This window comes from Rattus norvegicus, chromosome 1, assembly GCF_021556685.1.
Source record: "Rattus norvegicus strain SHRSP/BbbUtx chromosome 1, alternate assembly SHRSP_T2T, whole genome shotgun sequence".
NCBI lineage: Eukaryota > Metazoa > Chordata > Mammalia > Rodentia > Muridae > Rattus > Rattus norvegicus.
In genome coordinates, this window is record NC_141534.1 from 193,175,001 (window position 1) to 193,194,697 (window position 19,697).

A 19,697-nucleotide genomic window follows, 5' to 3' on the forward strand; every position below is an offset into this window, starting at 1 on the left:
GTGCCCCCACCCACTCGACTTTCATTCTTAAGATCGTCTGTCTTCCAGGAGCTGACCACAAACCTGTGCCTTTATCACGCCAGTATGCAGGCAAGTCTGAACATGATCCCTGAAGAAGGAAGAATACCTGTTGTAGGTTGATGTCAAGGTGACAGCTGATTACACAGTGGAGAGTGGGGTGGAGACAAAGTTTTATAAGGCAGGCAGGAGAGAGGAGGAAGGAAGGGGATCAAGATGGAGTCTACAGAGGAGGATGGTTCAGATTTAGATGAACTACATCAATTTTATCTTGTCTAGGTGGGCGGTTTATATCTTTGTCAATTGGCAGTGAATTTATTGTGTGGATGAATTGTGGATTGAGAATTTAACATATAAATCTAATTGCTAAATTATAAATTTTTGGAACTTTGATTTTACCGGGCCAAAGAGGACAGAGTGTAAAAAGAAATGGCTGAGAGGCAGTTGGAGAGTGTCAATCTGGTCCTGTTGCCCGTGCAGAATGCACAAGGCTCACAGAATGAGGTGTGTGTGTGTGTGTGGTGTGTGTGGTGTGTGCATGCACGCGTGCGTACCAGGTGTGGTGACTACCGCCTAGGGGACCACTTGGAGAGGGAGGATAAAAGGGAGACATCCAGGAGAGGGCGGCTTGCCGACAGTGTGGCAGAGTAGCAGCCAGAAGGAGTGGATCTGGTTCTCGGGAACTGACAGAAAACGTTCCATTTAATTTTTACCCCAACGTCCTGTGGCAGCCACAGGGCATGCTTGGCTGGGTGGCTATGGCTTAGTGTTTTTATGAAATGGAAATGCATCTCAGGTTCTGGGGTGACAATGTGGGGACAGTTGAGCCTAGCTTGTTCTCTGCCTACCACAGGTGCTCCAGGTCAGACAGGGTTTTCTCACAGTAGGAATGGAAATCTAGAGGATTTCAGAAAGGTCCCCAAAGTGGCAGCCTGCTGTCCCTCATGTCTCAGAACAACATTCTGGAGGAAACTGCCCCAAGCAACCAGAAGTTGCAGAAGCAGAGCTATGCTCTGCCAAAAACCTTCAGGGAGCCATGGATATAAAATGGAGTGTTTGCTGCTGTTGATTTTTTTTTTTTTTATTAACTTGAGTATTTCTTATATACATTTCAAGTGTTATTCCCTTTCCCGGTTTCCGGGCAAACATCCCCCTCCCCCCTCCCCTTCCTTATGGGTGTCCCCCTCCCAACCCTCCCCCCAGCTGCTGTTGATTTTTATCAGACAGCACAGAACTCTGGCCTGAGAGGAAGGCCTGTTGCATCAGGATTAGGACCTAAAAAGAAGGTAGTGGGCAGCATCTAGCAAGCACTAAAGAGTGGAAAGAGTCTAGATCAAATGACCCAGAGCCTATGACTTCTGTAACAGGGCCATGGCCAAAGTGTAGGCTGCTATTCCAGTACACGAGAATGGAAGCTGGTAAGGCCCTAGGCTGCCATCTCTTAGCGGTCAGTTTCCCATTCCATGGCACTTCCTTTCATCTTCACAGACCAGACTCCATATTTCTCCTCAGGCTGCGAAGCCTGAACAAAAGGGCAGCAGCCAGTCACCTGGCTGCAGATCTGGTCCACACCAGTGCTTAAGCTTAGGAGTTGGAGGACAAGAGGTCGGCAGTGGGTTCTGCCTCAAAATAATGACAGCAGCAACACAGCCCTCCACCCTCTACCTGCTCATCAGCCCTCTCTTCCCAAGTGTGAGAGTCAGAAGGTCAGGTGCTACCAGCTGCCTTCCAAGCAATACTGGCTATGTGAACTAGTCACACAGACTTCCCTCTGAGCCTAAGTGAAGAGACTATCTTGTCAGAGGTCACTAGACATTTGGGACGAGGCATAGCATGGGGCAGAGGCAGCAAATGGTTCCGTGTCACTCTATGGAACTGCTGTCATCACTTGGCTCACAGCCTGTGTCTGGCAGGTGACATTCTTACTACTATCACCTGTTCCTGTCCCTGGACTCAAGTACCGAACCAAGACGACTGGAGTCTTCCTGCCACAATCCCCTAGGGTTGTTACTAACCTTGGGGTTATCAAGCCGGACCTCCTCAATCACAGCGATGTCACCACTGTGACTGTCCATGCTGTGAGGGTCAAAGGGTATATTGAGCTCGGATGAGCTGCTGGTGTCCAGGCCATCCCTACAAGCAGAGCTTCGGCGGGATCTTTCCACAGCGGCACTTTTGGGCTTCTTTAATGGGTGCAGATTTAGGACTTTCCACCCGCCTGCAATGAGGGTGGACACAGCTGGTCAGTGGAAAGCAAGAAGGGCTTCTCTGCTTGGTAGCTAGGGCAGGTGAGCCCAGGGACCTCCTTGGGCTCCTCTACAGTCTTGGAGTAACAAAGCTGAACACGAGATCCACAAGTCTATCAACCACCCACCGTCTACACACCTTTTAAAGATCTGAAGGCATCCAGGGTAATATACTCCTGGAACCTCAGCACTCGGGAAGCTGAGGCAGGAAGGGTGAGTGAGCTCAGGGTGGGTTGCATAGTAACATCCAATCTCAAAACAAATAAAATTTACTAGGTTGTAATAGCTCACTTGGGAGAACATTAGACTGAACACCCCTGTCTCCAAGGTAGTTCTATAAACTAAACTCTGCTTCTGGAATGGACTGGGGGAAGGAATGAAGCTGATAGAACTCTTAACTTTTTAATAGTAAACATGTAAAAAAATGTTATTCGAGGAGAATGACTACCTTGCAAGAAGCCAGGACACATCATATGACTGTATCCCCCACATCTATAATGGTGTGATGACAGCACCTAAGAGATGCTATCAGGTGTTTGCTGAGCTGAACAACTGTTCCTTGATTACGGCTGGTGGTTCTAAGGTGTATGGCCACGATGCCCCCTTATGCTTCAAGCAGCCCTTACCCTTGGCTGGAGTGGAGTGATGAGGCCGAGAGCCAGGCCCAGCATCCCCAGAGGCTCTTGAATGCCCCCGGGACCCTCGGCCCCTACGCTTGCCACTGCAGCTGCTCTCTTCCTCACTTTCGGAGTCAGAGAGGAAGGCCTCTTCACCCTCAGGCATGAGGGATTCATCTTGCACTGAGGCGAGGCTCACAGTGGTTAGCAGCTCTCCTCGGGCCTTTTCACGCGCATATTGGCGGCTCAAGTCACTCTCCTCCGCAAATACACAGGAAATGTACTTGGTGGTCCTCTGCCGGCCTTCATCTTCCATGAATCCCTAGGGCAATCGCATGTGTTAGCCTACTTCAGAGGGTGTTAACACCCATAGGTGCACAAATGGTCCAAGTAGTCTCTCCCTGTCTCACAGCACCTTCCCGGCAGGGCCTGCCATGACAGGATTACACAGGATCTGGACTGTGTCTGCTCTCTGAAGCTAGGAGCCCTTTGTGGAGAGGGCCTTAACGTGATCTTCCACGTACCCTGTGTGTGATATTGGACCTGGCTTGCAGAAACAGTCAGGAATAGGCTTGTGCTAATTATATAGAGCTCAGAGTTCCACACACTGCAGGCACCAGTTCTACACAGCCACATCTGTGGACACCTGTTGGTTCATTACTAATCCATGATCATCTTGCCTTCTAAAATGGGAAAGAGGCTCATCCCACAGCATATAGTGGGAGAAAGTTAAAATCTTCAATGAACCTATTATATGCCAGGGATATGCCAAGAGCCCTGCTATACATCAATCAACTACTAATCCCTGCCTTATGGTAAAATGTCCACAGTGGCCCACCAGAGGCTCTGAATGAGTACCCAAGGGGGGTACTATTGGGAAGGGCAGAACCTGTAGGAGGTGGGAGTCTAATAGGAAGTCCTGGTCACTGAGGAGTGCTCCCAAAGGGGGTGTGTGTGAGTGAATGTGCATCTACATGTATGTGTCTATGTCCCTGGACCACTTTCTGGTTCAGGATGTGAGTTTATTCTACCAGTGTGCTCCTGTCATGAGGTGCTTGCTGTCTCATAAGAGGTCCGAAGCAGCAAGAACCATTTGATTTTGGACTAGAGTCTCCAGAACAAGCCAAAGCAACCTTCCTCTATAATTAACTGCCTTAGTTACCTCATTATAGCTACAGAAAGCTGACTAATATCAGCCTCAGGAGCTGAGATACAGCTTTGAATTACAAAAGGGGAACACTAGGTCTCAGTTAGTGTCTTTGATGCTTCCAGGTGCCAGGCAAGGCACACTAATGAGAGGATAGGCAGCTTATGAGACACCAGCCAGCTTGTCCAGCTGACTGCCCTCACCCAGGAGTGAGTTGCAAGGGCAGCTGCTGCCCTGTCACTCTCTCCAGTGCTTCAGTTTTAAGAAGCAGAACCAGAGAAGCCCTTAGAGAAGGGAGGTCTGGCATGCTAGTAGCCCATTACAGCTGCCTCGTGGACAGACAGTACGGCATCTGCTTCTCTGATGGTTAGTCCCATGCGCGCATCAGATGAGGTACTATAGGGATGGCAGGGTGTTACCTTGACAACCTTGAACCTCTGAAGGAGCCGACACAGCATTCTTGCTTCCAGTTTTCCCACATTCATAGCAACTCGGATCTCAGCTTGGGAAATTCCTTTCGTTCCTCTGCGCTCAACTGTGAAAAACACCACACTTGAACCCCGCCACTGCACAGCGGCAGCTGCTCACAGCTACCTCCCTGCTCCTTTGCTAAGCACAAAAGTGGAACCACCAGACAGAGAAAGCATTTCCCCCTCTTTCCCAAGGAGCATTCCACTGCCACACTTAAGAGCACTACCTGACCCTGAGAACACTAGCAGCTCACTTTGTGTGTTAGCTCTCTAGTTCTCCATGCTAAAACATTAAAGAGAAAGTAAACTGTGGGTATATTCCAAGAGAAGCTGACCTATTAAAGTCTCTAACATCACCTTTAAGCAGCAGTAGGAAGTTAAACTCTCATAAATGAACTTACTTAAATGAAAGTGACCCTTTCAAAAAGCATCACAATGACTTTTAGGACAATATCTGGGAGTAGCGGGGAGGGCTGTCCTTGAACATGTGATCATCTGCCTCAGCTCATGTGCTCCCATGTTCATCTCCTGAAAACCTCTCTGGATGTGCATGTCCATGTTCCTGTGGAGACCAGCAATGCCCCTTTCTCACAGCCTGACCAGGCAGAAGTACAGAGGAAATGATGGCAGCAGCCCCATAGGAGAGAACAGGAGAACTGGTTGTCTCTTTTGGTACCGTGTATGTAGTCCATGCCTGTTACTCAATATCAGTATGGTACCTGCCTTCCACAGCCCTTTCTAAATACCCTGGGATCAAATATTCCAGGGAGGAACCTGGTGGGAGGCTGTTACATGAGCTTTAGACAGATGACTGCAAAGCTCTTTGTACAGTAAAGTTTTGTTTTCATTTTTGTTTTAATGCATTCACACATTTGAGGGTGCCAGGCAAAAATCAATCGGAACACAAGACGCTTTCTACATCAGACACGCATAAAGAAGGCCATCAGAATGAGAGGAGATGGCTCATAGGCCATACATGGGGACAGAGGGCTATAGGCAGTTGTTTTTCTAAATTGTGTTCTGAGGAATCTGAGCCACCATGAGAACTGTCAATCTACAAGCCTTCATAACGAGCGATGAGCCAGCATGACCTGCTGGTGGAGTCTAAGTCAGAAGGCAATGGAGGTACCAGAAGCTGAGTAGCAGAATGGCAGAGGTGGAGTTCTGCTGTGTTCAGTAGAATGGCTATGCTCACTTCCTCTGTGCAGCAGACTTCAAGGTGCTTGCAATAATGGGGTAGAACCCGTCCCCTTGCAGTGAGTTCTCCTCTATGGGCTGGCTGTTGGAGAAGCACTATGTGGTGCTCTCTCCACGTGTCTACTTAGCCTCTGCTTTTCTTCCTTCACGCAGCAGCACAGGCCCTCATCAGAAGCAGAGCGGATGCCAGCACCTAATCCAAACTCAGCAGCCTCTAGAACTACAAGTCTTTAAATACTGTCTGCTCTTGGATGCTTTGTTATCGCATCAGAAAACAGAGTAAGACAAACAGCTAGCGAAGCTTCTTGAGTGTTTCTGTGTGGGCTGTCGTAGCTAATTTACTCTTGCGCCTTTTATCCTGAGAATGTGCTCGTGTGGGTTTCATCCAATATGATGTTTATTTTAGGTGGATTAAGGGATTCTCAGATGGTAAGCATTATTCTTAAGTGGGTCTATAAAGGTATTCACTTCTGGTGGAACCATCCTAGGAGTCAAAGGGTAACATGGGGAGGATATGCCCAGATAGGTAGTACGGTATCTCACTGGGAGCCAGTGAGAGCAAAAGAACAAACAGCCAGGAAAGACAACTCGCACTCTCCCCAGGTCACTCCTACCTGGGTCAGGAGCACTTTCTTCCCTTGCTCTGGATCATGAAAACCCATAGGCTCTCTAGTGGTTTCCCTGGGTAGGCCTCAATGTCCACATCATATCAAACAATCTCCCTAATAAATCCCCTCAAAGACATTGCTACTCTTCGTCTACTGGTGCATCTCTAGAGAACTCTGTTTTAACACCCCATTTTCACAGACAGGGAAGCAGGGATCTTGTTAAAGTCACATATCTAGGAGGCGGCAAACCTGATCCAAAGCTGAAGCCTGGAGAGAAGCCTGCAGCCTCCTAGGCTTTATGTGCTGGAGCTCCACTTCCCTCATGGGGAGCACCTTTCCCTCTCCAGGGCTCATGACCTCAGGCAAGGGCTGCGAGCAGGACTCACTGAGCTCGTAGGTCTGCGTGAGCATGTCCCGCTCAAACACGATGTCCACGGGAGGTACAGCCTTGGAGATGGCCTCTTCATCGTCATCGTCGTCATGGTCGTCTTCCATCTTTCGCCTGAACTCCTTCAGGAGCTTAAGGCACCGAACCATGACATCAGTCCCTAGGAACAGGGCACACGTCAGCAGACGGCAGACACAGCACCTCATGGGAGAGCAGCTGATGACATCCTGAAAGGCCATGGCGGACCTGTGATCACAGCACGGTCATGCCCCGAGAGCTGTGTCTGCAAAGTTTAAAACTACTAGTCTGGGGCCCGAGAGAGAGACGGCGTGGTGGTTAAGGACATTTGCTGTACTTAGGGGACCCGGGTCCAGCTCCCAGCATTCACAGGGTTGCTTCTTAGCACCTCATATCAGAGAGAGCATAACTGCTTATATCGAGCTCCAAATGTAGAGGATCAGATGATCTTGTCCAGCCTCCAGGGCATCCCCACACATGTGGCACATACTCACAAAAATATACACATAAATAGAACGAAAATTAATAGATAAAATGAATATAAATTTGGAAAAAGCCCTACAATACCTACAACTAGGGGCAAGACTATAGTTCTTTGTTAACAGATTTAGAGCAAGAAGAAATACCCACAAAAGGATCAGGGTGTTGCCCTGCTAGCTTGTCAGTGTAGGTGGAGGACATGGCCTATTCCTTTCAACATTCCTCCAGGTAGGGCTCACACATGAAGAACAACTTTTCCTTTAAAGCCAACAAGAGCCCTTTTGGTAACAGAGAGTGGTAACTTAGTTTACAAAATAACTCAAAAAGAGGCCAGGGCAGACAGGACTAACAGGTCTGAGCCAGCACCTTTATATCAGTGCCAGTGACGAACACAGACAAGGCGGGGCCTCACTGCAGCACAAACCATGCTCTGGGCTGCTGAGTTCTGAGGGAAATGCATCTACCTTCAGATAGCCTGCAGCGACCTACCATGTCAGGGGAAAACCCACACTATGCCCAAGGAAAAGGACAGCAAAGATGGGAAACAGTGTAGACACAGCACAGACGTATGCCAGCTCACTGGTCTTTTTTTTTTTTTTTTTTTGGTTCTTTTTTTCGGAGCTGGGGACCGAACCCAGGGCCTTGCGCTTCCTAGGTAAGGGATCTACCACTGAGCTAAATCCCCAGCCCCCAGCTCACTGGTCTTAAAGGGCTCCAGGAGTCATTTTATATACAAGGGAACTGAAGCATGAAGGGTTAGATCACCGGCTCAGGCTCCCTACAGCTTGTCAGTGATTAGCAAATTACTCTGTCAGGTTTCCTCAAGTAAAAGGAGAAAGCCAAGGATGAGCAGAGAATGGCATGCAAATTCAGTGTGATCCCCACCCTAGTGTGAGAACTCTGGGAAATTATCAGAAAGCCCTAGGACAATTGGGGGAGGTAACAACAGTCTTAGGTGACTGCAAAGGGGCCTGCCCAGAGTCCCAAAGTCCTAGGAAGCCAGTGGTTAGTGATGACAACCACACAGGTCGGAAGCCTGTTCGCCAATGTGATCCGTTCTTTCTGTGCTGTTGCAGGGTATTTATCAGTTATTTACTATTACATCTGCCGCTCAATGTGGCTGGAAGAAAAGTCCTACACGACTGCAAGAGAAAGCCCACCAACATTACAAAAAGCAGAGGACCTCGGACAGAACGGCACAGAGGAAAAATTCACCTGGGATCCACTGCAGAGGAAACATCAGCTCTCTGATTTCTGTTGGACGCTCAGAGACACCCAGGAGACCCCAGAGCAATGGTGGCCTGGAGCCCAGAGCAAGGGATAATGCAGGAGCCTCTGAGACAGTGAACCATTACTGAACCCCAAAAGATAATTTTAACGATATATGCAGACTTTTCTTGCACTAAAAATGGAAAACTTCATATACATTCAGAAAAATCATCAATATTTTAAAAGAATATTCTTGTTTGGTGGAATGTAAATTTTAAAAGACTTGTGTTTTCTCCATGTCTCCTTTCTTCTCTTTAATTTTTATTAATTCCGCCCTTTTCTTTCTTTTGCTTAACTTGGCCAAAGGTATGACAATCTTGTTAAAGACTGTAGGAGCCTGAAGTCATGGAAGATCAGAGGAAAACAGTATCTTCTGGACAAGACAGGAGTGCTGTCCTCATGACGCATAGCAGCTGTGGCCATCTGCATAGCATCAAGCCAGTCAACAGTCAAGCATGGAGTAGGAAGGGCCCATGAGCCCCTACTCCTAACTGACAGTGCCTTCTGGTGGAGGGATGAATAATTTTTCTGTAAGGGTTTATCATGGGGTTATTAAACAATAATTTAATGTAGAGATACAACTATGGAATTCAAAGAAACAGAGTAGTGTGGGTGAAATAAACGGGAGGAATATCATCAAAATACATTGTTTGAAATTCTCAAACGATAAAAATATTTAAAGTATATTAAAATAATGGAAACTCCATTTCAGATCTCTGATGAGCAAGGGCAAGAGTTGAGGGAACAGAAATGAACAGGGTGAGCCAGATGGCTCAGACAGGTTCTTATATGCAGGCCTGATATTGAAGCTCCATCCTCAGATTTTCTGCTCCGAGGAGAAGATGAACTCAAGCTCAGGGCCATTCTGGGTTTCAGTAGCAAGGCTTTCTCAAAGGAAAAAAAAAGTTTTGTAATAGATCCCCGAGATGGTACCTTCTTTCCTGCCTATTACCTTTATTGCAGCCTTCAAACACAGCCAGGGACAAACATCACACCCAGCTGCTGGATTGTTGAGACCTTTGTTTCAATCAGATTCCATAAACATTTATTCTGTACTGCATTCAGAACAGACACAAACCAGACAGATTTCCTCTGATGTAAAAGGAGACAAAGTTGAGGCTTGGCAAGGCAAACCAGAGGACACTGAGCTTGCTGGGAGACAGCCCAGGTTGACAGTCTGGTTCTGCCTACCACAGGAAAGCTCCTTTCCTCTCTGAGCCTCAAGCAGAGTTAATTCTAAATGCATCTTGAATGGACTGAGCAAGGGCAGGCACAGTGATTCACCCATACCTGACACACTAAGTGCTACAAACATGCCCTCTGGCCGGAGGACTGAGGGACTCTGCTCTGCCGGACGTGCCACAGTGCCCCCAGGGCTCTATCTCCAGCACATTTGGGGGGGCTTGGAAAAGAGCTATTCGGTAGGGTGGAGCAGATGTCTATCTAGTGTAAGGGACAATGAAGGATGAATGGGGTAGCCTTGTCACAGAGGACTGGCATTCTAGGCAGAGGAAGAAGTCAAAGAAAGGGAAAGAATAAAGACGGGGCTGAGCAGCAAGGCAGGCTGTGGAAGGAATGTCTATATGCCACATAAGTAACACTATTTTGTAGACATGATGTTTGGGGCCATGGTGAATTTGGCCAGTGGCTTGATGGGAAGCCTGTGGGAAGGAGATCTGCAGAGGCTGAGGTCCTGGTGGCTCTAAGCAAAGGCTCAGGCCCATACACTTCCCTTTCTCCATGAGTCCCAGTCTCTCAACAGTGGCAGCACAAGGGACTGAGAACCTAAGCACTGTAGACACCGCCAAATCCTTGCTTTCTTTGCTCAAATCCTTGCAGCAACACCATCCCTCCTGATGATCTGAGCCATGCTCCTCATTTTCTTGGATGTACAATGAAGAAAAAGAATAAAGAGGTTAAGAGGATTAGAGAAAAACTTAGAACGGTGCCCAGAATTTTTCGGAGCTGGGGACCGAATCCAGGGCCTTGTGCTTCCTAGGCAAGTGCTTTACCACTGAGCTAAATCCCCAACCCCCTGCCTACCTGTTTTTAAAGTCTAGGACAAGCCCACAGACAGGTCTGTTTTCTGAACAAGGAAACAAGAGCCCTGGTAACAACAACCAGCAATCAGCTGGCTATACCCTATGAAGGGACAAAGGGAAATCCTGACCACCTCTCCTTCAACACTTGCCAGTCACTAGTCAAGAGTGTATTGTCTGCCGCCATCACTGCTGACCCCATCCCCCAAAGGTGGGACATTCATGCCCACTCTTGCTGATAGCTGCTACCTCTGGAAAAGACAGGAGCTGTTCCAGGAGATACCACCCTTGCCCTGTGCAAGTGATCCAGGTGTGGACCGCTTGATAATGTTCACCCCTTACCTGAGTTTCCCCTTCTGCCATATTAAATGCTCTTGCTTCTTTTATACATATTATTGACAATAATTACTTTTCACTCTTATAGCTAGTGTCTTTTAATCACTTTCACTTGTATTAAAATGCTTTGTTTCATCATTTTCAAAACACAAAGTTCTACACTTTAAAGATCTGGGACAACGCTGACCCTTTGTCTTTATGCATTTGTTCGCCTTTGATCCTGTTTTTTGTTCTTTATTCTTTTTCATTTTTCTTGGCTTTGACTCTCTTTTAGGCCCGCATATTTAATTTATTGCACTTCTATTATTCTTTATATGGCTCATTTCTCGTAGTTTGTATATCTTAATCCTACTATAATTTTTTGAATAGCCCCCCTTAATGGTCATAATTTTACTACTCTGCTATACCCTGTATGTTTCTTGGGGTTTAGTTTTATTTATTTTAAATTTAACAGCTTGACTGACATTTATTTCACATTCTGTTTATCCATCCATCCTTTCAGTGGGTATAAGTCACAGCCTATGGATTAAAATTCAACCTGACTTCTACCACCCCCAATCCTCTACCCTTTTTGCCCCCTGAACATTAACAATCCTAGTCCAGATTTTCCCACTGACTTCGCTACAGGTGGAGTCACATGACAATGCGACTACGTGGTGACTCTTTCTTCACTAAAGTGAGAACCAGCGGAGCCACAGGAAGGGGCCTCTTTGCGCTATTGATTTGCTTCACTGACCTGCATGTCCTCTGTGCTCGTCTACTACTGTCTGATTTCTGCTGCTCTGCAGCAGGGTTTGAAAACAAAAGTGTGAGTTCTACATTTCCTTTTCCCTCAGGACTGTTTAGCTTTCTGGGTTCCTTACATTTATAGATTTTAGAATCAACTCCCCCACGTCTGGAATGAGACATGGACTGTGTTGAATCAGATCAATCTGGGGAGTCTGGGCATAACATTAGCATGCTTGAGCCATTTTTTGTTTACACAGATCTTAAATTTCAACGGTATTTTATAGTTTTCATAGTAACTGATCTGCACATATTTTGCTAAATTTGTTCCAAGTTACTACAAACAGAATTGATTTCTCATCTTGACGTTTAGATTCCTCATTTTAAGTGTAGAAACCTAGGAGTGGGGATGCATATCCAAGTTAGTTTCTGCAGAATTGTTTATTAAGACTCACAAAGATATCAGCTTTGGAGAGCCCCAATCCCCTTCAGAACTGGATGTGAGGTGACTGCCTCAGTCATCAGCTAGCCCACTCAGAAGTGTCCCACCAGGGGCTCCCAACTGAGACCCTGTTGGAAGGGGTTGCCAAATTCACTTCTCCGTCCTTATTTTTATCAGCACAATTTAATAACACATGGTGGCTAGTAAATATTTGAGGAAATAATTAGAATTTATAAATCAGAGCAGTTCAGGACAACTGCTTTTATTACAAAGCTTAGTTTGCTTTTGGCAAATAGATATGGCAAAGCGTGTATACCAAATATGCCTAAATCCAAACTCTGTTTAAGTGGTTCAGAAACAATTCATATATATCAGGAACGCCTGTACATTTACATCAAATAAAACGTCATCTTTATTTTTTTTTTAAGTCTTTCTACTCCATAATGCTTTGGAAAAAAATGTTTCCTATTTTTTTCTAAAACAGAACTGACACAGCTCAAGGCATAAACCCCTGGAAACTATTTCAGTTCTGTCTCCTGCACAAGAACAGCAACTGAAATGGAGTTTGGTTAAATTACTTGAACAAGAACTCACCTGGCTCTAAGCTGATTCTGCCCAGGTACTAGGAACACAAAACATGCAAAGGGTGTGACCAGCTCCTCCCAGAGCTCAGAACTCAGCACAAGGTCACTCAGAAAAGCAAGAGAGCCAGGGTCACCAAACAGAGGGAAAGGCTGGCTGGGAGCCCAGGCTGCAAACCCAAGAAGCAGACAGAGATGGAAGACTGGAGAGGTACAGGGACTCCCACCGCCAAGAACGACCTCTAGCAATCAGGACAGGCGTGGTGTGCACGTGACAGTCTACCCAGTCCAACTGTCCTCACTGAACACCTTGGGTGCCACCTCTTTATCAAACGTATTCCTCGTCATGCTGACCTCCCAGGCCAGGCTTATGGAGAATCCCCATGGACAGACACATCTTGAAGGTGATGACACCCCAGAGGGAAACAGACTGTTATGTAGCAGCAGGCGGCGTCACTGGTGAAAGGGGCGCGGGGAGGTGGGCTCCACCTGCCAGTCATTATCATGAAGGAAATGTACTGCTATATTCTCTGTGCAAATAAGACTTCCCAGGTTTTTAAAAAAAAAATCTGTTTTAAATTCCAGAAACACAGTCAATGAAAAAAAAAATGCTGTAGACAAACAGAACACGCATCTAGCCAGATGTGGTGATACATGGCTTTAATTCCAGCTCCTAGATCTTAATGAGTTCTAGGCAGCAGGGGCTATACAAGTAAAGCTGTCTAAAACAAATTTTAAAAAAGCCCCTCTAAATCTATCTTACCTGCTACGAGCCTCTGGTCCTACGCAGAGCCCACCATCCCACATGAGTACCACAGCACCTGAGAAGGTAGGTGCTATAATCCCAGTAAGCCTCTGAAGGAAGCTGAGACAGAGGTCAAGCAATTTCTTGAAGGCAGTCCCGCCAGGAAGTCATAAGCTAGGAGTGCCTGACTTCAAAAGCCTGTCAAGTGGTTACTTTGAATTTGCAGGAACCTCAGCCTGGAAGAAAACTATGGCCACAGTGGCCTGCATAGCAAAACAGATTCTTCCTTAGTGTCTCCTCACTGAAGAAAAGATCAAATTATTGGAGTCTGTTATTTCTAACAACTTTACTTCCAACAGCCCAGAATATTAAAATGTACCTCTGCCCTCCTGAGCCCTCCCATCCTGCATCTGTCGTATCTTGTTAAGGTTCTCCTGCACCTGTCCAGGCTTCCTAGACACCATGTCTCCCTGTGTCTTGGTTTACTCAGCTGCTTGACAGTTCCTAGGAAGGAGGAGACAGGTTCAAGTGTGGACTCATTCATGGCAAAACTAAAGAAAGGACTTCAGGATCAATGGTCTAATTCCTTCAGAATTTTACACAATTACTGTATGTCCTTGGCGGGAGGGTTACAGGCATGAGTGTGTAACGGTGTGTATGTGGATATCAGAGGACAATTTTTTTCAAAGGTTGATTCATTCTTTCTTTCCTTTTTTTTCCCCTTGAAGACAGGGTGTCTCCGTTTAACAGCCCTGGTTGTCTTGGAAATCTCTGTAAAGCAGGCTCAAATTCAGCACTGAGATTAAAGGTATGTGTCACCACCACCTGCCTTCTCCTTTCTTCTCTTTGAGGCAGAGTCCCTGTTATTTTATTGGCTACATTTTGTGCTGTGCTGCCTTGCATGTGTGAGTTTCAAGCCAACTCTGCCTGCCTTCCAATTTAATGTGTTAGTGTTGGACCTAGGATTACAGATGCCAGTTACCACATCTAGTTTTTTTCTGATGGTTCTGGGGATCAACTTCAAGTTACCATGTATGGTAGTTTCCATGAGAAATGTCCCCCCACAGTCTCAGCCATTTTAACAGTTGGTTCCCAGTCAGAAGTGTTATTTGGGGAAGGCTTTGGTCACACAGCCTTGCTTGAGAAAGTATGTCACTGGAGGGGGACTACAAGGCCTTCTGATCTGGCCTCTCTACTTCATGCTTGTGGTTGAGACGTGAGTGCTCAGCTCCCTACCCCTGCCACTACCCGTTACTTGTTGTCAAGGCTCCTGGCTATCAGACTCTTGCCCTCTGGAACCATAAGCCAATAAGCCCCTCCTTCTATAAGTTGTCTTAGTCATGGTGTTTATCACAGCAACAGAAAGTATAAATCAGAGATGTTCGGGTGACTTTTCTCATATTGTATTAAGGCATGTCTCTGTGACAGTTTCAATTGTTAATACTGTACCAACAGAGAACAAGTGCTGGCAGGACTTTAGTATTGTCATTTCTATGGCCCATAACTGGGTTTCTTATTTTGTGAACATTTGTCTTTCCTTGTGGGGCAGTAAACTGTGCCAGACAGAAGAATTGGTAGGGTTGTAGCAAGTCCAAAACCCCAATAAACCTCATTATTGAGAATGGCAGGGGTCTAAACTACCTCAGACCATGTTCCTGTCCTGGAGCATGTGACCATTAAAGGGACCATGACAACGGGTCACACAGCATAGAACCTAATGTTCTTTATGCTAATGAGGTATCTAGATAGGACTCAAGTGTTTAGCCAGTGAGCTTTCCTTCCTGGGCATCCCTTCCTGCAAAAGGTATTTGATTCCTGGTTCACCCTGAGTAAGACCAATGCGTCTTCATCCACCATGAATAAGCAGTCTGGACAAGCAAGGACTGTCTCTTCATCAGGATGCAGTGGGGGAAGGCCTTCATCATATAGAGCCATACCTAAGTTTCCCACAGAAGCCCTTCCATACTTCTGGCACTCACTCTGACCTAAGCCGGATTCCCTGGCCTCAGCTCAGGCCGCAGCCCCGATTGTCAACTGCTAGAAGTTCTCAGCGGTGTCTGAGTGCACAGGAATTTGAGAATATACAACCTCAGTCCGAGCTCCCCGCCATTTCTCACCTGGAGAAATGGGCTGAGACCCCAATCTCAGACTGCATTTTCCTTCCCTGAGTGGCATGTCACAGTCGGCACCCAGCAGCAAGGCGGACGCTCAACACACTTCCTCATCTGCTTAAAAGAGACGTATGAGGTGTTGTCTTGCTGCTGACTGGCTGGCTGTAATGAAGAGCTGCTGGGTTAATAGCTGATGGGACAGACAGGACTGTGTCGAGCGGTACAGAGCTAGCCACCTGGCAGGTAGGAAGCTGGACAGTCAGGCTAAGTTAGATGAGCCAGTTCAGCAAAAGGTCTAAGCTATAATCCATATTAAAAACCTTCGAGCCATTATTTCCAGCACGGTGGGCCTGAGAAAGGCCCGCTCTAAGGAGCACCTGGTAGTGCTTTTATCCACCGATCATCCTGCTAGGCCTTTCCTGCAGAACTCTAACAGTTCTGATTCTGTTACAGTCCCCTGGGAAACCTAGGGTTTCTTGGAGAAGTCTTCCATGATTGGTTCTTAGTGCAGATTTTTGTTCACTGTACTAGAAACAAGACAGTTCCTTTTGTTTCTCTCTGTTCTGTTCTCTGTGCTAGGGTCTGGAAGTGTCCTTGAAGGCCCACTGCTAAAGGCCTGGCTGGCAGTCTGTGCTGCTACAGAGTGCTGGAACTGTTAAGAGTTGGGGGCCAGGGGAAGGAGACTGGGTACCAGCAGCACAACAGCACCCCTTTCAGGAAACATGGGACTCCACCCACCCACCTGCCCACCCGAGCCCTTTCTAGTTTCGCCTTGGCATTCCACTTTCTTGAGATCTTTCTGAGCACGTTCTCTTACTCTCTCCCATTCCACTGAACTGCTGAGGACCTCTTTCCTCCCTTTGTCTTCACGGCTTCCTGCTCTGCTCTCATCAACACCCACTCCTTTCTGAGAACTGAGTTTTTATCTACTTTTCAATGGTTTCTGTTCCCTGGATTTTATTAGGCTTCATTTTCCTCAACAATGTGGTTGCTTTAGGATACTGCATGAGGTCAGTTTTTGAGAAGGAGGTGAGAAAAGCTGCATCACCCAGGGCCCAGTGAAGGGTGAGCGTCAGATGTGTTAGAAACGCGATGAGCTATTTTCCTTAGCTGGAAAACTTCAGCATTCAGTATGTAGAGGACTTTGCTCTTGAACTGGTCACTTTCTTCAGAACAGGAGTCTCCAGGCCCAGGCCTTTTAATTCTGGTTGTCAGTGTTCTAGAGGCTGGACAGTTCTAAGAGCTGACGTTTCCTTTTAGAGAGGTATCAGATGCGGTGGAGTGGAGCTCAGTGGTACAGGGCATGCCTAGCTCAGAGAGGCCCCATGTCCAAGGCTCTAGTCCCTCTGCTGTTCCAGAGGCTATGGCTGGAGATCCTGAAGCTTGCCTAAACCAGCACAGATAAGAACTTCCAGCCCAAACTCCTTTCCTCTGGTCTTGCCTGCCGCATGTGGCTGTGCTAGAAAAGTCTAGGAAACCATGGAAGAATGTCATCAAATGAAATGGACCAGGAGACAGTCAAAAGAACCAGCAGCTGCTGGGAATCACACCTCAAGATAGCCACACATCCTCCACTGCCAGCACTCCATCTTGTCTCAGGCCTGCTCTCACGCCCACATATCTAGAAACCCTCTAGGTCCCTGACACGTGAGATGTAGGAGGGAAGTGAGGTGTGGTGCTTCTCATGCAGATTGTCAGCTCATCCAGTCTCTGCCCCATCTGTATTTGTCCTTCAAAGGCACTGTGAATCTCTGATTTTCAGTTCAGGTGTCAGCTTCTAGTTACCCACCCCTCACTGGTACTTAGCTTTCCCAGTCTGCTCTCCTGTTACTACCTCACCAAGCATTGCTGAGAGCCGCTGCATGTCTGCTGCCGGGTTCTTGCCTTACCCTGCTATGTCTCTATCATCATTTCAGGAGCATTTGAGCAGAGAAAAACATTTATCTTTCACCATCCTGATCTTCTGAAAGCTCCAACTTTCAGATTTTACAAAGATTTGGTCAAGCCAGAGACATAGGGTGAAGCTGCTAAGCTATTATAACCTACCTGTCATTGTGTAAGTTTCTTTTTGTAAATTTTTATGTGTTGGGTATTTTGTCTGCATGTGTATCTATGGATGCAGTGATCTCAGAGGCATTAGATTCCCTTGGAATGAGGCTACAATGGTTGTGAGCCCCAATAGGGGGTGCAGGAATTGAACCTGGGTCTATCTGGAGGAGAACTTGGTGCTCTTATGCACTAAGCCATCTCTCCAGCTTCTTTACAGTCTATACCTGTTGAATATCGACTGTCCAAAACTTTGTGTGCAAGGGGTGCTAATGTGTTTGCAGGTGTTCTTGCACAGAAGTCAGAAGTCTTTATTAAACCTATGTCAATTGCATTCGATGTTAAAGTATCTTTTATTCACCTGATTTAACTGTTTCTCCAGAGTCTGCTAACCTAGACCTAGTTTTGGAAGCTTCTAGCCTCCTTACAATCTTATCTAGGTCTAGAATGTTTTCATCCTCTGAGACTTGGGGTTGAAGAAGCTCACCCTTTCTTGTTCTTTCTGAACTCTGGCTGGCTGGTTCAATTCAGCTGTTCTAACTCAAAGGCTTTCCAAACTGACTGATTCAATCTGACTTCTTTCTCTTGGCCTCTCCTGAATTGCCCTGCTTGGCTCTAACTTTGGAACTCTGTCCTAATCTGACTTTTTCTCACTCTCTGGCTCCTTTTGCCTTCACCTTTGTCTAGCTTTTCTCTCTCTGCAACCTCTTTGTTACTGTCCCAGTAAAACTGCCTCCCCCCACCCCCACTGTTCTCATAAGTAGCCTTTTTTCTCATGAGTTAAGCAGATTCTATTCTGTCAAATCTTCCTCTGACTTATCACTTTGTTTGTCACTCAATTAGACATCCCCTTCAAACTATGGCTGTTTCCTTCTCTACAAACTAACTTTACTTTCATTGTTTGGGATTAAAGGTGTGTACTAAGGGTGTGTCTACATTATAGCCAGAGTAGCCATGTTGCTGGATTAAAATTCCTCTACATCTCTACCTTCATTTTTTGAAACTGGGTCTCTCACTGAACCTGGAGCTCAACAATTAAGCTAAGCTAGCAGGGCAGCAAGCCTCAGGGATGCTGTTTATCCTCATCTCACCATCCTATGCCCCCTAGCACTAGGACGACAGGCGCACTCCAGCATACTCAGCTATTTACCTGGGTTCTGGGGGACCTCAACTCAGACCTCATGCTTGTTCACCACTTTGCCCACTGAGCCATCTCCCAACTCTATTAGCATCTTTGAGCTTTCTTACAAGTCAGATGTTGATGCTAAGCTCAATCTTGTAGGGCTACAGAAGGATATGAGATGCAGAGCAGACATGTGTACTGCACACACAGCAGCAGTATCATAGTTAGAAAGAAGTTGAAAACCTTTCTCAATGACCTTTGTTGTGACAGTGTAATGGCTTCTCCTACATTTGTGGCAATAGCACAGCACAGTGACAGATAGTACATACTGCTCGATAATCAACTATTATGTTACTGGTTTACACAGTACCATGATAATTTTAGAACATATTCTTCCTTCTTGAAGAAAATGTTTATTATTATAAGCAGTATGCTTGTATAACCAGCCAATCATGTACACTTTGTGATATCTCTTGATATCACAAGAAGCCACACTGAGTGTCTGACCCTCGCTATCTATGTGTGAGTGCATGCTGTGCTGCTCATCCCTGGAACCCATTGTTACTGTTGTGTGACATAACTGTATTTCAAACAGGGCTTGGTAAACAGCTCAGTGGTAGGGCCCTTGCCCCAGAAAGCACAACACTCTAGGTTCAATCCCCAGTACCAAAAAAGGAATGACTGAAGGCATAAAGAAGGGATTGGTGCAAGAGAGAAGGCTGCTGGGGGACATCCCTGCAGAGGTGCTCACTAGAATGCAGAGCACAGTTCTCGGATCCTTTTTGGATGGAAGGCACTGAGCAGTAAGGAACTGGAGAGAGTAATCTTCACACTCCAAGGCAGAATGTGACCAGAGAAAATGACAACAGGGAGAGCCAGTTGGCCACAAGGCTCTGCTCTTACCTTTCTTGGTCTTACAGGGACCACACTCAGGGTGAATCTCCTGCAAGGGAAGGGACACCACTTTGGCCAGCCCAGCATTCAGCATGTACTGGTACAGACGCTTGAACGTCCTTTCACACAGTCCCTGTAAAACACAAGCCCACAGGGACTGCTAAGTGAAGGCACTGGGGAATCCCAGCAATGCAGA

The 19,697-nt window shown here is 46.6% G+C and overlaps 1 protein-coding gene across 2 annotated transcripts in view; it reads right to left on the reverse strand.

Moving 5' to 3' along the window:
- The window catches only part of Gtf3c1 (general transcription factor IIIC subunit 1), a 66,720-nt gene that overhangs the window by 33,165 nt on the left and 13,858 nt on the right, over positions 1-19,697 (reverse strand). The window contains 5 exon segments of one of the 2 annotated variants that reach the window (NM_133541.2): positions 2,034-2,236; positions 2,891-3,203; positions 4,448-4,563; positions 6,690-6,851; positions 19,511-19,634. In NM_133541.2, the coding sequence (NP_598225.2) occupies positions 2,034-2,236; positions 2,891-3,203; positions 4,448-4,563; positions 6,690-6,851; positions 19,511-19,634 (918 nt within the window). 2 annotated transcript variants of the gene reach the window in all.